The sequence below is a fragment of the Arvicola amphibius genome, chromosome 1 (genome assembly GCF_903992535.2).
Source record: "Arvicola amphibius chromosome 1, mArvAmp1.2, whole genome shotgun sequence".
NCBI lineage: Eukaryota > Metazoa > Chordata > Mammalia > Rodentia > Cricetidae > Arvicola > Arvicola amphibius.
In genome coordinates, this window is record NC_052047.1 from 153,016,279 (window position 1) to 153,037,848 (window position 21,570).

At 52.5% G+C, this 21,570-nt stretch overlaps 1 protein-coding gene across 1 annotated transcript; it reads right to left on the reverse strand.

Moving 5' to 3' along the window:
• Window positions 1-6,372: 6,372 nt before the first annotated feature.
• On the reverse strand, window positions 6,373-7,872 carry Lrrc10b (leucine rich repeat containing 10B). Its single transcript, XM_038315765.1, has one exon. It carries the CDS (start codon window positions 7,870-7,872, stop codon window positions 6,994-6,996), a length of 879 nt encoding a protein of 292 aa, XP_038171693.1. The 3' UTR covers window positions 6,373-6,993.
• Window positions 7,873-21,570: the final 13,698 nt, after the last annotated feature.

The following is a 21,570-nucleotide window of genomic DNA, read 5'->3' on the forward strand; positions in this document are numbered from 1 at the left end:
GGATGCTAGAAGAGGAAGGGTATGGATAGCTGAGTAGGAGCCTGTCTCTGTAGCCCCCACCCCCATAATTCCCCAGTAGCAACTCCGCTGTAATGTCATTCCTTGGGTCTGGGCTCTTGCTTTGTAAGCACCTACTCATCCTGTGCATGGCATTCCACCAGGGCACCACTCCCACCCTTATCAGGCATCCCGAACCCCTTACCCAGGGGCATCCCACCTTCCCAGGTCTCATATGCTAGCCAAGTTGGCATCTGCCCCACACTCTCTGGCTTGGCTACATTCCCTCGGCCCCTCTCCTTACCCCAATACCGCCAATTCCTTTCTTTGCATTGTCTGATCTACTCCTAACCTCGGAGCTGACTTGACACATTCCCTCACCCTCCCTTATTCCCCCACCCCCACCCTGAGAGCAGTAGCTCTTTCTGCCCTGCCCCCACCTTGCAAACAGAGGAAGCGGGAACATTCCAGGAGTCTGAGGTTGCCATACCCAAAGAAGCCGCCGTCTCTCCTCCCATCCTCTTCTGAGGAGAACTGGCTTCCCCTTGGAAACAGCAGACTCCGCGATGATCCCTCTTAAGTCCCGCCATCCCTCTACGCTGTTTTAGAGAAGACTCACTGTGACAGAGCCTCAAAACCTGTTCAGAGACTGGAACCGGACACTCCCAGAACCTACCACCAGGTGGCACCAGACCACCACGGCTGTGGTAACAGTTGGGGACCACAGTTCTACCCTGGCTGGCAAGCCTGACACCCCAGGAACAGAAGAGGCTCTGTCCTGGATCTACACACCTAGAGCACAATGGAAGCATAGATATTTGGGCACATTTTCCTTTAGTGGGGTTCCCCTTACGCTCAGCTTCCTGCTCTTGGCGGTGAGGTCTCCTTTTACCCATAGCAAAATGTTCTTAAATTGAATTTCACACCCTGTCCCCTGGTACCTGGAGGAATCTCTTATGTTTTAGGTGAATCATTTGTAGGCTGAAGAATTCTATTGTGAAACAAATAGCTACCCATTTTGCTTGTAAATCTAAATGTTTCTCTACTGCAGCTTTTGCTTTAAGTGGGATCTGCCCCAACGGCCTTGCCCAGCTGGGTGTAGACCCCAGAAAGGGACCCCAGAGGCTGTGTGGAAATAGGAGAGGGTACTCTCAAGAGTCTGGAAACGAGAGAGAAATTGCTGCTATCCTTTACTCTGTCTGCCTCAGTTCCCTGAGCATTCCCACAGGACCATCTGAGGGGCCCAACCAACTTCCACCAACGGGAGTAAGAATGGCAGGGTTTATGGGAGTCATGCTCTTGCATTTCTTAGCCAATCAGCTCAGAGAGCATCACCCACAGAGCTGGTTCCCCTGAGACCTACCTAGGGACGCTGGTGACCCAATCGGGAATTCCTCAGCCCCCACGTGTAGCTGGAGTGGGGGATACTGGCAAGAGGTCCCAAAAGGTGCACTCAGAACAGAGTGGGTTTGCACAAGAGGCAGTGGCCGAGAAGGAGTCTGGGAATGGGACAGTTAGGGCAATTGGGGAGCCAGGGAAGGGGGGAACCTGAGGGTGGGGAGGGCACCAGAGCTCTGCTACCACCCTTCTAGGGTCTTGGGCAAGTCACCCACACTCCCTGGGCCTCAGTTTCTCCATCTGTAAAATGATGGTAATAATACTTCACCTACCTCATGGGGGAGGTTGTGAGGCCACTATCACCTGATCCAGGGTATCGAGGCAGGAGGGCTCTGAAGGTGCTACCCAGAGCCAAGTTGTCCCTGACACCTGAAAGCAAGGCCCACCTGCCCATCCACCCTACCCCACAGAGCCTCGAGGGACCACCAGAGCCAATCTGTCTCTTCACTGTGTCCCAAGCCCCTTTATGAGTGTCACCTGACATCTTGTGGGCACCCTAGACTTAGCTGTTATGTCGTTTAGGTATCTTTTCTTGTGACCATCTTCTCCATGTAACTGCTATACAAATTCCACCTGCCCCAGCACACCCCTCCACCTGCCCTCCAGCACCAGAGGCCAGGGAAGGGACAAAGGAAAACAGCCACAAAAAATAAAAATTAAAAAAAAAATTTAAAAAGCCAAGGGGATTCCCAGCTCAGCTGGGGCCCCCGGGGTGGGAACTGGTGGCGCTGTTTGTATTGTGTTTGAGTCCTTGAGCGCAAGTGTTTTATAAAAAATAAAACAAAAATCCACTATCACAAAAAAAGAAAAATTACAGCAAAGAGAAATGAAGAAAAAAAAAGGGAAAAAGAACCATACAAAATTTTCCACCATATGCACCCTCTAAGCCAGCAAAATCTTCCTCTTTGCAAAATCATATTTTTGTGGGAATGGGCCCTGCTTTTTGTGGCAAGGCCTGTTCTGATAAATAAAGAATCGTGAAAAAGTAGGGGCTTGGCTATTTCCTCTGTGGGTTCCAGCCCTCTCTTCCCCCAAGGGAAGCAGCAGCTGGGAGTGGGGAGAATGGGGAGCCTGGGGGTATCTCCATTCAGTTTGTCACCTCTGGGACTTGATTTTTCATTAGTGGCTTGGACCTGCCTGAGCTTCCAGCCCACCCTCATATCTAGACTGTCATCTCCACGCTCACCAGGGAGCATTGCATGTCCTAGGTGAGGTCTAAAGTCATGCTTAGAAGTAGTCAGCTCTCCTACAGATCTACAGGGCCTCTCCTGAAGCTCACCTAGCTGGGCACACACTCCCTCTCTTACCAGAGGACCCAGGTAGGCAGAAAAAGCAATGGTGGGACCCCAACTACCACCTCACCATCACCTGCTCAGCTGCTATGACTTGGGGACAGTGTCTCCTTCCAGGTCGTGGTGGGGGAAAGAAAAGATAGGCTGAGATCTAGGTCGGCCTGCAGGACCTGTGGCCTTTCTCTGACCTGCTGTCTAGGCTGATTCTCTATGATTGGAAGAAAACCTCTCCAATCTAAAGAGCCCCACTGGCAAGTTCCAACCTGAGGGCTCGTCAGATTGGCCTCCAGTGCCCTCCTGTCTGTGGTTCTGGCAAGCCATGTCCTTTGCTGGGCCCTCGCTGTCCGCTATTCACAAAGAAGCAATAATTCCCTAGCCACTCCCTGCTTGGTCCAGGGCAGTTGGCCTGCCAGTTGTCAGGGTACTGCAGAAGGAAAACTATATCTGCTTCAGATAGACACTAAGGGAACCCCATATCTCCATGGGCCCTGCCCCACTGTGGAGTGAAAAGGGTCACATACCCTTTGTTCTCCCACATCTGGGGCCAGCAGCTGCCTCCTCTGTCTGTACTAAGTACCCCCATTCTGAAGCTTCCCACACTTGCCTTTCTGCCCTGTCAACTTCCTACACTGTGGTTCAAACATCCCTTTTAAAAGGTGTGTGCTGTTGGGACGTGGCTCAGGTACAGCGCTTGCCTGATGTGCAAAAGCATATGAAAGGGATAAAAAGCAGAGGTTTTTTGGTTTCTATTCCAGGGGTTGAAGGGAGTCCTGGGGTCAGGTAAGTAGCTTCAGGGGCACCCTAAACCAGCCTGGGTTTGGGTTAGCTTTTCTTTGGGAAAGTAAATCCAGGAAACAACTTTAGCAGAGGTGGTTCAGCAAGCAGAGGTGTCAGACCCTAGCCGCTGGCACAGGGCCTCTGAACTTCTCCGGCTCGCCTGCTCTGCCTGCTCTGAGCTACCCATCCATCCCTTCATGTGCCTGAGACCACTTTTTTTCCTGCAAGTCCCTCCCAGATACACTGCTTCCAAAGGTCTCACTGGCCTCTCTGAATTCTGGGCTCTCCCTCTCTGAGAAAGACAGCCCAAAGGACAATCTGAACATGCTTGACGCCCTATCCTGAGCCACCCCCATCTGTTTCTTGTGAAGTCATCCACTCCCCGTGTCTGAGTCCTGTGTGTGTGTCTGTGTATGTGTCTGTATGTGCACATGTGTGCGAGAGTGGTGTCTCTTAGATTGTGAGCCCTTGGGCAGGGTTCCCTGTCTGAATACACGTTCTGTGAGGCACATCTGGCTGTGGTAATAAATGTCCATCTCCAGAGTCACAGTGCCCCGATGTCTTGAGGAAGCTTTGGGAAATGTCAAAGAAAGCCAGTGTGGCTGCATGGAAGGAAGGGAAGGGCTTTTGGGGAGGGTCTCCAGTTCCCAGTCATCCCATTTCCCCCCTTTACCAAGCTCTTGCAGGACAGAAAGAAAGCTAGGAAAGGACTCTGCTAAAATCCCAGTATCTGCTACCCTGTCTGCTAGTCAAGAGGTCAGCTGGTCTGCAGGCTTGGGAACCAGTCTGGAGACTTGAGGGTCAGAGGGGAGGAGACAGGCTATAATTCCCCTCCATCTCGCTTGCCAACTTGCCTGCCAGCCAAGGATGGAGTGCTCTCTCATAGCATGAACTGAGCACTGGGTAGCGGAGTCCACAAATAGGCCAATGGGCGGGTCACAAACTCCTCAGCTTGTTTCTTGCCCTGCCGCCTCCTCTGCCCTACTCTCGTTCCCTTGGCCTCTGTCCTGACCTGACACACACCCAACACCTTAGAGCTTCCCTGTCCTGTCCCCTCCCCATGTGTCCCACCTTTAACTGCCCTGAGACTGTGGGGACCACAGATGAGGCTGTAAATGTCACACATCTCTTCCTTCTCCCCAAGGGCCAAGTAAGGGTGGCAATGATGTTGGGATCCCTCACACAGTGCTTTCTCTCCCACCAAAGGAAGTAGTATCCGGGGAACTGGCAACAGACCTTCCTTCCCCAGGTGTCCTCATTTCCTCAGACAGCTTCCTAACAGTGCCGTCAGATATCCGCAGGAACTCTAACCAAACTTTCCAGAAGACACGGAATGTGCTTCCATCAGCTTCCGTAGCTCCTACTTGGTCGGTAAACAGCTATAGATAAGGATGCCAAGCTGGACATAGAAAAAAAGGGGGCGGGAGAGGGATCTGAACGCCTCAGGATGGCCCAGGGGACTCCACTGTAGGGCACTGTCCAGACCGTCTGGCCTCAGGTGAGCCAGGGAAGGGGAGCAGAAACATCAGAAAGGAAGGAAACCTTGACCTGGAGTTCCACACAAAGGGAAGGTGGATAAATGATGCATAGAGTCTTAGGTTGGAGAATCAGACAGATGGAGAAACTGAGGCTCAGGGGACTAAGACCAAGACTTAATCAGGATCACTCAACCAACAGCTGAACTAGGAGGGGGCCAGACCTGGTCCACAGGGGTTTCCCTGTACCGGACAAGTTCTGGGTCAGGGGGTCAGTCCCTAGTGGGCTGAGGTGCTTGCTAAACCCATCTGTTAACCTCACCTCCCAAATCCTTACCGCTGAGTCACCAGACTCCAAGAAGGCCCAGAGCCCTGATAGCATCTCAACAAAGACAAAGCCTACAGTTGGGTCCCGCACTCTTACCCTTTGTAAAAGAGGCAGCTTCCAAACCCCCACCTTCTCCCCCTTTCTATCCACAGTCTTCTCTCACTCCAGATCCACGCCCAGCCTCCTCCTTACCCAGAGCCCAGCTACTGGACTGAGCCTGACCGTTTGGCCTCATATGACATCAGCCCTCATTGCCATGGTGATAGAGACCAAAACTGAGGGAACTTAGGCTGAGAAAGGCAAAGGAGAACGAAGCAAGCACAGTCACAGAGCCAGTGGGAGGGGCCGGTACTGGTGCGATTCCAGCTGGTGGGAGAACCTGAGAACTAAGCTGCAGATGACCCCCATGGCACAACCTAGGGTAGGGTGAGCCGGAATGGGGAAGGCGACACCCAAAGATGCCAGGAGACCAGCTTCAGGGAGCCAACACCATTTCTTTCTGCAGCTGGCACTTGTTCCCCAGACAGGAAGGACACAACAGTTGGCCAGGGTCATTCTGACACAGAGTCGGGGCACAAGGGTGGGGGAGGTGCACCCACAGCAGTGGAACTTGGTGCTCCCAGATTTATAAATAAATAGACATGTGGGAAACACACATTCTTTCTCCAAGAAATATAATTTATGTTTGCAATCAGATTTTTTTTCTTCCTAAAGAAAACACTACCTTCTGGGGCTCCAGCCCCTGACAGTGTCCCTGAGTGTCCTCTGGCCCCCTCCTCCTGTTATTGCTTGGATCTGACCCTGGGAATTACAAAGCCTGTCTCCTTACCCCCTCGGAGGCTGTCCCTGGTGACGGAGTAGAGGCACATAGTGCCCGTCCAGTGCCCCATGCTGTGCCAGCCACCCTGGCTGTGCCCATGTAAGGAAAGGGAGAGCGCGAGCAGTGGGGAGGCCTGAGCAGCCTCCTAGAGAGCAGAAGCCCTCTCTTCGGGGCAGGAGGCCCTAGAGGCACAGTGGCTTCTTTTCAAACTTGACATCTGAGGGCACAGGCTCTAGGAGAGGGAAGATCTCTTTGTCCAGCAATCTCTCAGCACATGATGGGAGAAGAGATCAGAAGGAAAGGTGGAGTGCAGACCCTGTCTTCTGTGCTCCGTAAAGATATCGGGGACCTGGTGGAGAGCCGAGGGAAGCTAAGGTGTGTCCTGCTTCTGTCCTGGACAGTCCCTATGCCCTACCTCTGGCCAGAACCTCCCCCCTTACACACACACACACACACACACACACACACACACACACACACACAGAGGGGAAGTTTTGCCTCCATACAATTCACCATAGAGGTAATGACGCCAGCAACAGCTAGAGTAGGCCTAGGCGATCCAAACCCCAGACGAAAGTGATAGGTACCCTGGGCATCCAGTGTCAGAGTGGGGATGACTCTGTGGATAGTGGTGACCTGGTTCCAGGTGAGAACCCGCTCATCTGTTGTACCATCAGTGACTATCCTAGACTTCTTGGTCTAAAAATTGCCCAGAGGTCTGCCCGGGGAGTCTTTCTTACTACCCAGAAGTGTCTGAAGATAGCCTAAGGCCTGTGCCAGGCAGCTCACTCAATGCCACTCCTTCACTGCTCCAAAGAGGCCCAGCGGCACCCTATATCCAGACAGCCACGGCTTCCTAGAGCCCCTCCTTCCAGAGTGGCCAAGCCCATCACTTAAGGCAGAGGCTCAGGTGCCCAATCCTGGAGGGGCTTCCAAGGCTCGGAGATTGTCCCTGGCGGGTCCCAGGGCCCTGGGTCCTGCTCCTCCTATGAGCAGGTCTTCTTCCTCCTCATCCTCAAAGGCCCGGACTGGCCGCCGGGGTGGCTGCCGCGGAATGGGCTCGTCGCGCTCAGCCATGCGCTCGACGGCGCCCTCGCCAACTAAGAAAACAGTGTCTGCCACACGCGGGGGTCCAGTGACCGGATTGTGGTCGTAGGAGAAAACTCGCAGTGCGCGCAGCGGGTGCAGGTCCGGGAAGCCTCCCAGGCGGTTGCGGTCGAGGTCCAGGATGTGCAGCCGGCCCATACGCAGCAGTGCGGGAGGGAACTCTTCGAAGCGGTTGCCGTAGAGCCAGAGGCCACGCAAGCCCGTCATGCGCGGCAGCTCCGCGGGCAGCGCGCGCAGCCGGTTGTCGCCCATCTGCAGCGATTGCAGCGCCACTAGGCGCAGCAGCGGCCGCGGGAAGCGCCGCAGGAAGTTGCCTTCGATCCAGAGGCAGCGCAGGCTCTGCAGTTGCGCAAAGTCGGGTGGCAGCGCCAGCAGCCGGTTGCCGCCCAGGTAGAGACGCGTGAGGCGCGGCAGACGACACAGGCCGTCGGGCAGGCGCTCCAGCTTGTTGAAGTCGAGCGCCAGGATGCGCAACTCGCGCAGTTCCTCGATCTCCTCGGGCAGCTCGCGCAGCCCCGTGCCGCTCACGTACAGCTTCTGCAAGCGGCTCAGCGCGCACACGGCGCTAGGCAGCCGCCGCAGCCGCCGCCCGCTCAGCTCCAGCTGCTGCTCGCCGCTGCGCAGCTGCTCCTCGGCGTCCGACGGCAGCTCGTCCGGCGTGGACTCCGCAATACCCATGGTCACGGGCCCCAGCCCGGGCCGCCGCTGCCACCACCCGGCATCGCCCCACTCCGGCCGCCCCGACGGGGCCCGGGCCGCTCCGGTCTCAGGGGCCCCCCGCCCCGGCTTGCCTGTGTGCCGGGAGGGGGGCCGTGCCGGGAGGAGGCGCCCGCCTGGGCCCCGCCGCCCGGCACCGCGTTCGGCCGCCCGCCTTCGGGCCTCCCCCGCTGCCTCAGCCGAAGGCCGACTGGCTCGAGTTCGAGCTGACTCGCAGCTTAGCGACCCGTCGCCTTGGCAACCCCCGACGCGCGTGCGGCTGCCAATGAGGCAGAGGGTGGGCGGGGTGGGGCGTGGCCAAGGCGGCCCGCGGGAATGGGGTCCCGAAGCTGAAGTGGATCCCCGGCTAGTTAGCCCTGCCGGGAGTTTGCCCGAGCCAAAGGCAGTCGCTGAACGCAAATTTAGCACACAATCGGTTAGCGCTGAGCCCCGACGTCCGCCGCTGTCTACACCTGCCTCAGCGTGCCACTTGTTGTAGTGTGTGTGCCTCAAGGCGAGTGGGCCCAGGAGGAAGAAACCTGGGACTGAAGAAATTGAGGAGGGACACTGGAGGAGGACCGGAAGGCGAGGTCATTTGCTTTTTGATTCACATCCAGCGGCATGTGACTAATCGTCCAGTAAGTGGGGCGGAGGGGGGGGGTCACTTCAACACTATCTTGGACTAACTGTTATTCTTTTGGTCCCCGCCCCTTTCCACGCCCACTCCCAGCGACCTCTGGTCTCTTGGAGTCATCCTGAATTTTCTCTTTTCCCTTTCTCTCTTCTCACTGCCCCCCTTTTGCATGTGCACACGCCCCCCTCTCTCTCCCTCTCTCCCTCTCTCCCTCTCTCCCTCTCTCCCTCTCTCCTTTAATAAAGCTTTATTTCTATTTTCTGTGTCTGTGCCGTTCACCCGCCGCCCTGGTCACACGTGTTCTGCAGGTCTCCGCGCAGCTACTAAGTCTTTAAGAATAAAACTAACTACGAACAATGTTATGTTCTGGCCTTTTTTAGATCTGAGGGTTTGGCGGGACTATGTTTGACTCCGCCCTCGTCGGGTTCCGCCCATTGCTGGTGCTCTCACACTCCAAACCCGCAGCTGCTTTCCAGGCCCGCCCGAGGATACCCAAGGTCTGCATGTGACTGTGGTGGGCGGAGGACTGGAACAAGGACCACCTTTGAGTGCCACCAACGATAATCTCCTTGGTTCTGTGTCTCCGCTGCTCTCACCTACAGCCTTTTGACCTGCCTCCTCCCCTTCCATTCTGCCAATGACCCATGTGCCCCGCTCTTTACGCAAAGCTACTGCCCATATTTTAAAGATAGAGGCACTGAGTGAAGCCCTACGAGATTGGACTTTAGCTGGTTGACCGAAAAACAAAAAACAACAAAACCCCCCCCAAAAAACAAAACAAAACAACAACAAAAAACTGGCCTTTGAAGCCAGGCAGTGTGACTCAAGAGCCCTAACTCCTAACCATCTGATTTCCCAGTAAAAGAAAACACATCCTTCCACCCCGCCCCTCCAGGGGATTTTTGACTCACAATGCCAAAACTAGGAGAAAGGAATTACTAATCCCATAGAGATGAGGAGGAAAGCAACCTCCAGGGATCAGGCAAACCTGCTGGAGGGTTGTGCAATGACAAGAGGTGGCACCCTGGGACTCAGTCAACAGACCTCACACCTCCTCCCCCTGCTTTCCCTGACTCGGCTGTTGGGACAGCCCTTACTGTCCTCCAAACCATCCCGACAATCTCAACATTAGGACAGTGGAAGAAAGACACGTTGGTTCACCTCTACAGCCCTCGCTGGTCAACCAGCCTGAGCAACAGCACACAGCAAGAACCCAAGTGTGATAGCTCCTGTAATCCCAGAACTTTCCCAGAGCAGAAACTGGAGAGTTTTTGCAAGTTCAAAGTCAGCCAAAGCAATATAGTGATTTAAGGCTAACAGGATACATAGCAAGCCCTTGTCTCAGAATGGAGGCAATAAAGGGGGGATAGGGTGATTCACACCTGCCATCCCAGCCATGTTAACCAGACAGGGCAAGAATCTATCTGAAAATTTAAAAATAATGATATAAAGAAGGAAGGGCTGGGGGTGTCCTTCAGTGCTATTGAGTGTATTTTGACAAATGTCACCAGCTTTTTGTTTTGTTTTGTTTAAGCTTTTGTTCCTTGGTGAGTTTCACATAGCTCAGGCTAGCCTCCAAATTTCTGGTCCTCCCACCTCCCTAACGCTGGGATTACAGGTGTGCACCACTAAATTCTGATTATGTGGTACTGGGGATCAAACCCAGAGCCTTGAGCATGCTGGGCAAAGCGCCCTACTAATTGAGCTACATCCCCAGTCCTTTTGTCCTATGTCTATTACCCAAAAGTTCCCTCACACCTCTTCCACACCCCAGAGACAACTTTGATCACGACATCTATCACCAGGGGTCAAACTTGGCTTGCTCTTAAATTTCCTAGAGATGAAACCACCCAGAAAATCCTTTTTTCACTCCTGGGTTCTCCTTCTCTGATCCTTAATAAGTATTTGTGAGCTAAAGGAACAGAAGGGCAGAGCAAAAACAGTGGTCTTCAAGCAAGGCGTTTCTTGGGGTAAGCAGATAGTGGGAGACACAGACAGAGGCAGGCTGTTACTAGGGAACAGCCATGTACCCTCTATCCTTGGGAAAACTAATAAAATCATGTGGGGACCTCAGCCAAGGTAAGGGATCCGTTTGCAGAAAGAACCAAGCCCAGACATCAGACCTCAGATGGATGGATTCTCAGCCCCAGCTAGGCAGGGTTCAACTTCAAGCTCCTAACTGTGTTAAGTTCCAACCCAATACTCTCCCTTCTTACATGAGGGGATTTCTCAGAGGAGGTACTCACATACCAGGAAACCAGGGCAAATCCAGCCAGGCGTGACTACCTCCCAACCCCTACATCCCTTCAGCATCTTTATCAAGGGACATTCGATGTGGAGGAGGGAACCTAGTCAGCCCACCCTCACCACATGCTCAGGCTGGCACTACAACACCAGGCAGCCCTCCTGGGCTCTGTAGGCATCCTATGCTCCTCTACCAGCCAGGCATTGCTCCTGGAGTTAGGAGCATGGAGGCCAGCCCTCTGCTTCCTCTGGGTCTTTTTCTTGCTCTGGGTAGATCCTGTACCTTCACCTCCCACCAGGTCCTTCTCAGTGGGTAAAGGTAAAATGTGCTGCTGCGCTCAGGGCCCACGCAGATTGGCAGCGAAGCAATCATCTCAATGAGTCACGCTGGCACTGCAGGAGCCTGGTCCCTGTTGAGGTGTCACTAATGAATTAGCTTCACCGCAGCATGGGGCCCCTCAGCCTTTCCCCACTTCCCAGGAGAGGAGGAAAGTGAGACCTGCAGGGAGGAGCCAGGGTTCTGACAGCTCTAGGTTCCAGCCCAGGCCCAGTTATGCCCTCTCTTCACACACACTGCAAAAATACCTGAAGGACAAGTCCCCAGTTCAAAATGGACTCTCTATTGCCAGCCACCAGCTATAATAATCCTCTTCCACCCCTCAAATCTATATGATTTTTTAATATAAAAGCAGCTCAGTGCTCTCAGAGATAAACGTCTCTGTACCCAGTCTCCAGCATTCACGCTTGTTCACATTTTCTTATGCTTGTTCTAAATCTGTTTTCTTTTAAAGAAAAGAACGAAAAACTGACACCACACAGGAGGCTTTTGTCTCCCCTTCTTTGTCCCTGCAGGCACCTCTCCCCTGCTAACCCTGCCTAGGCTCCTCCTACGTGCCCCTCCCTGCCCTGAGCCAGGGCTACTGCCTGCTGGCAAAGACTTGACACAGAAAGTCACATTGCTGGAGGTTCTTAGAAAGCAAAGACTCCAGCTTATTAGAACCAATCAGGAAATGTTAGGGCAAGGAGAGGGCTTATTGTCTCGTGGGCATGGGTGATGTTCTTAATATCTGCACAAAGCTAGAGACCCTGGCTTCCAAAAGCCCTGCAGAAGGGACTCTACCCCTGATATATTCAGTCTCATGGGTTCTTGGTCTCCTACAGATCAAGACTAATCCTCTCATCTTGGGAAAAGGAAAGTGATGGCTTCTTCATGCCACAGGGCTGTCCCCTTACCTTCACCAGCCAGAACTTAATTCCCCATGGTCTTTAAGGTATTCATTCAAAAAACATCTAATACCTGCTTCTAGGCCTGGGCACTGGGGATTGCTATGAATCTACACACCAAGGTTACAGTCTGTACCTCTGAGGGCAGTATTCTGCCAGTGGAGAGAGTCAACGGAAAAAGAGTGGTGGTCGGGTTGTGGAGAAAATGAAGCAAGGACTGAGGAGGAGGAGGAGGAAGGAAAGAGGTGAGTGGACACCCCAGTGACCAAGGGAGGCTACAGTAGGAGAGGAGCATTGAGCAAGGAAAAGAGGAGGTGAGAGTGAGGCAGGAAAATGTGCACAGAGGCGCCTTCCTGGAGGTGCTCAGGGAGTGGAAGTGGGTCTGGGATGGGCAGAGCAGTCCAGGAGTTACCAGGGTGTGGCGGCAGGTGAGGCAGAGGGAGAAGACGAGGAGGCAGCATCTGCCTTTGGTGCTGACTCTGAATACGAGGTCACTGAGAGACTTGCAGCAAAGATCATGCATTTGAACAACAGCTGCAGGCAGACGCCTGCACGGCATCTCCCTCTCATCTTGGTTCTCTCCCACACGATAATGAGCGTTGTCAGGTACTGAGCACCTACGGGCTGTCTAATTTATCCTTCACTGCCGACCCACCAGGCAGGTACTGTATCCCCCACCACCCTCCCACTCTACAGATGAGGAAACAGATTCAGAGAGGGTAAGCAGCCTGAGTAAGGTCACACAGCTGGGAAGAGTCAAAGCTGAGGTGCAGATCCATCTCAGCATGAAATCGAAGCTTTCCACGCCTTGGATCAGTGACTCAGTTGGCCAGGAGACATCAGAGAAACCTCCCAGCGTGCCCAAATGCTTGTTCTCTGCCTGAAAACGAGATATCCAGAGTGCCCCACCTGAAGATGTCGCTGTAGCTGGAGAGGCCAAGAAACAGAAACACGGCTCTCCCCTTCACAGCACAAGGATTCTGCATTTGCTTAACTGAGGGACGGAGGGATCCTGCAGCTAAGAGTCTTGCAGTCCCAAAGCAGACTCAAAAGAACAAAGAGGTCCCCAAGTCCAGAGAACCCAGGTTCAGGGTTTCCTGATAGCAAATTACTGGCAGTCTCTAGCCTACTGCTATCCCGGAGCCCTGAAATGTATAGTGGAATGGAGTTCACAGGGCCAGGTCAGTCTCTGCAGTGCCTCTTCTTCAGCCCAGTGAAACATGAACCAAGATGTGGCTTTCGGATCACATTCCATGGAACCCTAGCACATGGCCATCGGCTTACACCTTCCACCCCCAGGGACAACAGAGCTGCAGCAACAGAGGTCAAAGAGCGTGACGAAGGGGAGTAGCAGACATGGTGGATCCAGGCTATCATGGTGGGCCCTAGTGGGTCACCATGCTACAAAATGGCTTCCTGATCAGGTGACCCTGTCATGGGGTGTTGGACTAAAGGTTGTTAAGGGTGTGAGCTCTAGGAGAGTCGGGCGCCTCTCTGTGTTCATGTTCTCATGGGATCACCTGTCCACTTGAGCTCCTCATCCTCTCCGAACCTTGATCCTTACACCTGGAGAACGAGCCTGAGCCGAGTGTAGGGCAGGGAGGAACTTGCCTTGTGGTAGAATCAGGAAGGCATTTGTTGGTGAGGTACTTGTCTCCAATCCATGGAGACCTGAATCTTATCCCCAGAACACCCGCGCAAAGCTGTGTGGTGGGTGACGTGTGCTTGAAACCATAGCACTGAAGAGGCTGATGGAGACAGATTCCTGGGGCTCATGGGCCAGCCAGGTCTAATTGGTAAGTTCCAAGCAAGTGAGAGACCCTGTCGCAGAAAACAAGGTAGACGGCCTCTGAGGGACAGTACTCAAGTTGTCCTTTGGCCTCCAAAACCACACGTGCACACGTGTTCTTATATCTACATACACATGAATACATGAACAAGCACACATACACACACACACACACACACCAACCAAATATAAACAGTGTGAGCACACAAAAAGCCTGTCCATAAGTAAAGAAAACAACATTTCCATGCAGGTGTGTGTGTCAGGTGCACACATCTATGCGCAAAGGCCAGAGGAGAAATTGATTGTCCTACTTTAAGACTTTCTTCCTTGTTCCCTTGAAACAGGGTCTGTCATGGCGCCTGGAGCTAGGCTGGTGGTCAGCAAACCCCGGATCCTCTGTCTCCATCCCTCACCTTACTCCAGCTCTGGGGTTCCAGAGGCATAGATCCATACCTATTTTATGTAGATCCTGGGTACTCCCTACTCTCTCTCCCTTCCTCTCTCTCTTCCTCATTCCCTCTCCCTCTCTTTCTCCCTTCTTCCCTCCCCCTGTGTGTGATGTGTGGGTAGAAAGGCACACACGTGGGTGGTACTTGTTCATGGGTGTATATGCATGCAGAGGACCACAGTTGATGCTGGGAGTCATCTTTGTTTACTTCTTCCTCTTTATTCAATGAGGCAAGGTCTCTCAAAGAAGCCCAGAGCTGTTTCTGGGGATTCTGTTTCTGCTTTCTGAGGCTGGAATTGGGGAGGAGGGCACAGGGGGGCCACCCAGCATTTATCCAATTCTGAGGAGCCAAACTCTGGTCCCCACGCTTGTAAGGCAAGTGCTTTAATCACTGAGATATCTAGGGATAGATAATTCAGGATGGATAACCCCACCCCCTCCCCCCGATTCTAGTTTGAACTCAGAACCTCATGATTGATCAGTAAAGTGCTCTTACCTGTTGAACCATCTTCCAACCTGGTTTTTGGCATTTTCTAAAGTGTGGTCTCCTCCTCCTTCCCCCTCCAGTCCACAAGGAGCAGAACCACTCTGCCCTGGGGGATCTGCATGAAGCTCAGGACTGGGTGGTTTGTCAAGGGAGGCATTAACTCAGGACCAGCAGTTCCTCAGAAGACACTCCCTTCCCTTCGTTCCTCTCCATTCATAAGCTGAGTTTGCTTCCCAGACAGCTACTCTCCAAGGGAACCAGAACAAAGAGGCAAATCCTCAGCTCAGAGGCTTTGAAATCCAGAGTTGAGACTACAGAGTCTTACAACAGCCAGGGTTTGGATGAGAAAAAGAATTTTTGTAGGTCGGAAAGCCTGCCTTTGAACTTGAAGAGCAGACAGCTGATGCCCATAAGCCCTGGAGAGGGCCAGCATGCATCATCACAGGAGCCAAGGGTCCACCCAAAGGAACCTCCTGGCTGAACCCTGCAGGTGAGAGGGTGGAAAAGAGCCCTGACCTCCAAGATGCCAAGATGCCCAAGGGGGTAAGAAAGAAGCCCCATCTGGATGGCGGTCACCAGTACACGGAGAGCCAGTTCTGAGGCCTGAGAATGTGACCCACCTATCACAGAAGCCTTGGAGCAGAAGCAGATGTGAGCTAGCTATCCTCTGATTCTTCCCCTACCAGTGTCAAAGCCAACATTTATGAAGCCCTGAGATGGGTACAGATGTGTCAAGGCACAGGGTGGCAGGCGCAAAGGGGCTGAGCAGTAGAGGTCATAAGCCAGCTGCAGGAGTGGTTCTGGGCAGTTGGAGAAGGATGGGTCATGACGAATGACACCAAGGAAACAGTCGGATGTGGTGACACTCACCTGCCCTCCCATCGGTTGAGAAGTGATGGCAGAAGGGTCAGGAGGTAAGGCCAGCTTCAGTGACATAACAAGTTTGAGGCTAACTGATATGCATGAAAGCCTGTCTCAAGAAAGCCCAAAGCAGGCCAAGGATATGACTCAGTGGATTAAAAAAAAAAAGCGCTTGCCTTGTTTGCCTGACTACCTGAGGTTGATCCCAGAATTACAAAAGTGGCAAGACATGACTCTACAATATTGCTCTGACCTCCATATGCCCCCAACAAACAGACAAACACACACACACACACACACACAAACATCTCTATATCTATCATCTATCCATCCATCTATCCATCCACCCATCCATCCATCCATCCATCCATCCATCCTCTATCTATCTCCCCTTCTTCTCTTCCATGAGACAGTGTTTCATGTACTACAGTTCAGGCTTGACTTGAACTCAATGTGTGAGGTATCCCTGAACTGCTGATCCTTTTGTGGCCGTCTTCCAAGTGCTAGGATTACAGGCACGTGCTGCCACCATCACCTTTACATCGTGTTGGGGATCAAACCCAGGGGTTGTGTGTAATACGTAAGCACTTTCTCAACTGAGTTACGCCTCAGTTACATAGTGAGATGTAGGCTCCCAGCTTCCTGTGAGTGGTACAACCCCTGGGCTAACAGTTCTCATGCCATAAGAAAGCAGGTTCAGCAAACCATGAGGAACAAGTCAGAAAGGAGCCCCTGCTTCAGTGCTTGCCTCGAGGTCCCTGCCTCGAGTTCGTTCCTTCCCCGACTTCACTAGGTGATGGACGACAAGCTGTAAGAAGAAATAAACCCTGTCCTCCCCAGGTTGATTTTGGTCATGGAGTTTTATCACAACAATAGACAGCTCTCTAGAACATCCAGCATATCTTGAAAGCTGGGCACAGGTATGTGACTTACATTGTCCCCAGAGTCTCCCCCATTAAGTACCACATGGATTTTAAAGCAGAGAGAACAGCCAAGCAGGATCCTGCCTAATGGAGGGGCGTACCCTGGACTATAACCAGAGCAGCAGGGGCGCCCGGGAGCATAGAAGATGACTGTGTGCCTTTAAGTCTTGCCCTCATGTCCACTTGAGGATTATGTGAGAGTTCAAAACCTCTAAAATATTTAATTATGTTTCCTTGCTGTGTGGTCGGAAGGAGAGGGTTTGTACATTCATAGTGTCCTACATTTCAAGTGTCATTGCTATCTGCAGTCCCAGCATTTGGTAGATTGAAGCCCAAAGTTGTCTTAGGATGTCATAGGCCAAAGGACATCAAAGGGGCTGGAGAGATGGTTCAGCGGTTAAGACGACTGGCTGTTCTTCCAGAGGACCTAGGTTCAATTCCCAGCACCTACATGGCAGCTCACAACTGTGTGTAACTCCAGTTCCAGGAATCTAATACCCTCACTCAGGCATACATACAGGAAAAACACCAATGCACATAAAATTTTTAAAAATAACAAATCATGTTTTAAAAGATTGTTATGGGACCGACACTATCCTGAGATATGCAGTGGGACTCTGACCCCCCAAAATAATAAAATAAAATAGGGCATCAAGTCAGCAGGGTGGTTCAGAGGGTCCAGTTTACCGGCCACCAAGCCTGATGACCTGAGCTGGATTCAAATGATGGAAAGAGAATCAACTCCTTCAAGCTGTCCTCTGACCCAGGAGAGCTGTGGCACATTCGCACTCAGCTCCCCCCACCCACACAAAATAAATAAATACAGTATAATTTTAAAATATAAAATAAGGTCATCAAATTGGCTTCTGTGTCTTTCAAGGAACTTTGAGACTCAGGCTGCTATCACTCTGGGAGTCACATGAGCCACCCCCACCCATCCCTCGCCCTACACCTACCTTCTACTGTGAACCCAGGAGCTCCTGTACCACCCGATGCTGTTTCTATGGGCCCAGGAGTAAGTTTGCCCTGGGTTGTCAGTATGAGCCTTCTGCCTAGGGTGCCAGGGCCCAGGTGGGAGAAGGTAACTGTTCTAAGACCGTGTGCCTAGATTCACACCCTGTCACCGGACACTGGCGCTCATAGCATCTCTGCTGAAAACAGCTCAGCATCATTCGAGCTTAGGTCACGTGGGTGGTTGCCTCTCTGACTTGCCTGTTTACCTAGAACTTCACCCAAACACACACAAACACTTTACACATTCTAACACATATATTCACATCCTCTCCACTTAGCACAAAAATAAAAGAAGCCCTACTGTCACTGGCTGCAAATGAGAAGCTTCGAGGCTTCTACCCCTCCCAGGCTGCCAAATAAGTGACCTGATAAGAAGGGACAGAGACAGTATGTGCTCACAAGAATTTGGGCAGGTGGCTGCATCTCTATGGCTCAGGTTGACCTCATTATTCCAAAGGTCTCTGGAGCTGGGAGAGGACATGTGTTCCTCAAACTCTTTTCTTGGCAGAGCTGTTTGAAGCAGCACGTGGAGGAAGCCAGAAGTACTTAGAGGCCCTGACCCTTCAAGAGAAACCCCGAGTGGGCGGCCCCTGGTTCCAATTCCTCCCTTCTGCCTGTGTGGTTGTTTGGGGAACAATTCCTGGGGAATGGGTGGCTCTCCAGATGGTCAGAGAGGAAATCGGAGAAGTTTCATGTACTCCATCTGCCTGTATGTGTCATGCCCGCCATCCTCAGCCCCCAACCCGCCCAGAGCCTCCAGTTCCCACAGACAGATGCCTTTGAACAACATCCCCCCCCTCCACTCTCCTGGGAGCCCTGTTTTCCCAGCTGGCCAGCTGTCAAGCCCGTGAGCTGCTGGTTCTGTGCCATCACGTGCTCCAGGCCAGATGGTACCTGTCAACATCAGCTGCCATGCTGCTGTGCCGGGCAACAGCCTCACACATGTCCCTGTGCGTCAGAGGTATGGCCTGACCCAGCTTCACTCCCTCTTTGCCCTACACCGCACCCCCACTCCAATGCCGTCACTGTGCTGCCTACATGTGTCCTCAACGTGCCCCCACAGGGAGACGCTCTGTGCTCTAACTTCAGAGCGGGGAGGCCCACAGAATATTCTCAGCACCTGGCAAGCTGTGGGAGCTTAATAAAGGTTAATCATGAGCATGGCACCCCTAGAACCTTTTCTAAGATATCTATGGTGTGGGGAAGGAAGCATTATGGAAGATCTACGGTAGTCAGCTGTCACAAAGGTCTAGCAGTGTGTGACCCTGGGAACAGCTGGGACCCAGCCCTGCTGAGGGACAGCCTTCCTGCCTGCTTAGACAGACAGACTGCTCACCCTCCGGGTTGGAATATATGGTCCCTTCACCCCAACAGGATCAGCTGGGAGGCTAGGATCAGTCAGAGAGGATGGATGACATCCTGGGGTCATAGCCAACGTAGCTAGGCAGGTGGCACAGTAGAGGCCTGCTAGTGAACCTCCCACTGTTGTCAGGGCAGGTGACACCCAGAAACCCACATCTGGTACTTCCATAGGCAGACAGTGTAATTCCACCCACCGACCCATCCATCCATCCATCCATCCATCCATCCACCCACCTATATTCACCATGTTCTTCCAAACATGCTAGACAGCACTGTCCTGGGCTCTGGTGTGTAAGCTGTGAACAAGACAGATGCTGTTTGTGCCCCCTGCTGAGTCTTAACCCACCAGATGAATATGGAGGACTATGAGCAAGGTCCTCAGATCTGAGCAGCCTGCCTTCTCCAGAGTGCCCATTTCTAAGGCCCTAGCCACGGCCCAGGCTCAGCCCATCACTCATTGCCCTCTTAGACCTCAGCTTCCATAGACCCATTGCAAAGGTCTCTAAGGGAGCAAGCTTGACTTGGGGTTGAGTCACCCTACCAGGCTATAGCTGCCACTGAAGGGTTCCAACTCCACTCCTTACCAGTGGGTCTTACATCCCTGATGGCCACGTGACCTGAGACAACTCAGGCCTACCAGGCGGGGACCCTACAACGACCACCATGGTTCAGTCTTGACACTTTCTAGACATCCTTCCTGCTCCCAGTACCTAGACCTTGTCCTCACAGAGTTCCTGAACAAGGACCCCTGGTCTGTCTACAGGCTGCAGTCCCTGCTCTTTGTAGAAACAGAGACTCAGGGTCACATAGTGTTCTTCACCCTTCCTCAGAGGCAGAATCCACAGCCCCTGCTCAAGAATTATTACTGGTGCCTCACCTCATGCGTCCTGGAAACTGGGTATGCAGGGCCCAGAACAAGGAGAAGCAGTGGAGAAAGGGTGCTATCAGACTCCACTGTCTCTGACACTGACACCAGGTCCCCTGTTGGGCCAGGTAGAGGAATAATAGAACAAGCAGGAAACATGAGCCATAAAGTGACACTCATGGGGGAAAGAGAGTCAAAAAGTAGGGTTGGGGGAATGAATGTGTATGGGTGTGTAAATGTGTGTGGGTATGTGACTGTGTGTGGTTGTACATGTGTGTCAGTGTGTGTATTTGCTATGCAAGTTGCTATATGCACATCATTTGTGTATATATATATATGTGTGTGTGTGCATGTGCATTCATGCATGTACATTTATGCTTGGGGGAGGGGTAGAGTTTTACCTTGAATGTCTACTTTAATATGTGAGGGTTTTGTTTTGTTTTGTTTTAGGTTTTTCGAGACAGGGTTTCTCTGTTTAATAACCCTAGCTGTCTTGGAACTTGCTCTGTAGACCAGGCTGACCTCAAACTCACAGATATTCACCTGCGTCTGCCTCCCAAGTGCTGGGATTAAAGGCACGTGCTACCACCACCTGGCCCCAACTTGTTTTTTTAAGATAGAGTCTCTCACCAAACCCGACGCTCATGGATTTAGTCAGGCTGTCTCCAGAAGCTCCAGGGATCTCCTGTCTGCCTTCCCAGCACTGGGACCGAAGACACATGCCACAGCTGCTTTTGTCCATGGGTGTTGGGGATCCAAACTCAAGTCTTCATGCTTGTGCAACAGTTTACTAACTAGGCCATCTCCTCCACCCCTTATCTGTCCATTTTCATATGTCTGCACACCCGTGTCCTTGGTCATCACTGTGTCTAAATGTGCATGTGTCTGCACATATAAGCATTTTAGGTGCTCATGTGAACATCCATATATTGTATACATGTTCTTCTTGTGTTTCCAGGTAGTTGTCCAGGTGTCCATGTTATTTGTTATTGCCTTTTTAAAAAAGTTTTCCTGAAGCAAGGTCTCGTGTAGTCCAGCTGGCTCACGTATCTGAGGATGGTCTTAAATTCCTGATCCTCCTGTTTCCCTTCACTAGTGATCCTCACATATGTGCCACCGTGCCCAAGTGTGTAACTGTTGCATGTTGTTGGCATAGATGTGCCTGTGTATATGGATGTCTTCAGGGCTCTGTGTCCTTTTTAACTGCTTGTGTGTGCTTTTGTGCTGACTCTGTGTGTGTGTGTGTGTGTGTGTGTGTGTGTGTGTGTGTGTTTGAGCAGGGATGGGTTAGATGAATGGTAGATGCCCTCACCTCACTATGAAGTTATGACAAGACATTGTTGGGACCCAGGACTATCTCTGGTTGGTGACTCACCCCTAATGTTGTAGGCCATGGACCAGCAAGTCCCCACGCACAGCCTGTGAGCCTGTCACTGGTACCTGATTCTGGCTGAGTTTAGAGCCCAGAGACTGTGTGTCCCTGACTCCCCTCCTCCAACCCTGGAACCAGCTGGAGCCTCCCACAGCCCACATGGAGCCCCTGCCAGGCTATGGACAGCCCCCAGGCCTGCTACACAGGACTGCACTGGGTACAGCTGGGCTCCAGAGCCAGCAAAACTGCAACATAAATACCCACTGAGAAACAAAAGCATACAGGGGTAGTGAATGGCGGATGGGCCCTGAGAGGCCATGCCCTCCTCATGCCAGCCTGGGCTTTGGGAGGATACCTCCAAGTTCTGTATGCTGCCATGTGACTGCCCTCCAGGCCCCCTAGAACTTCCACACCTCTTTAGGACCTGGGCTCCCCAGGGGGAGCGGTTGCTGCTGAT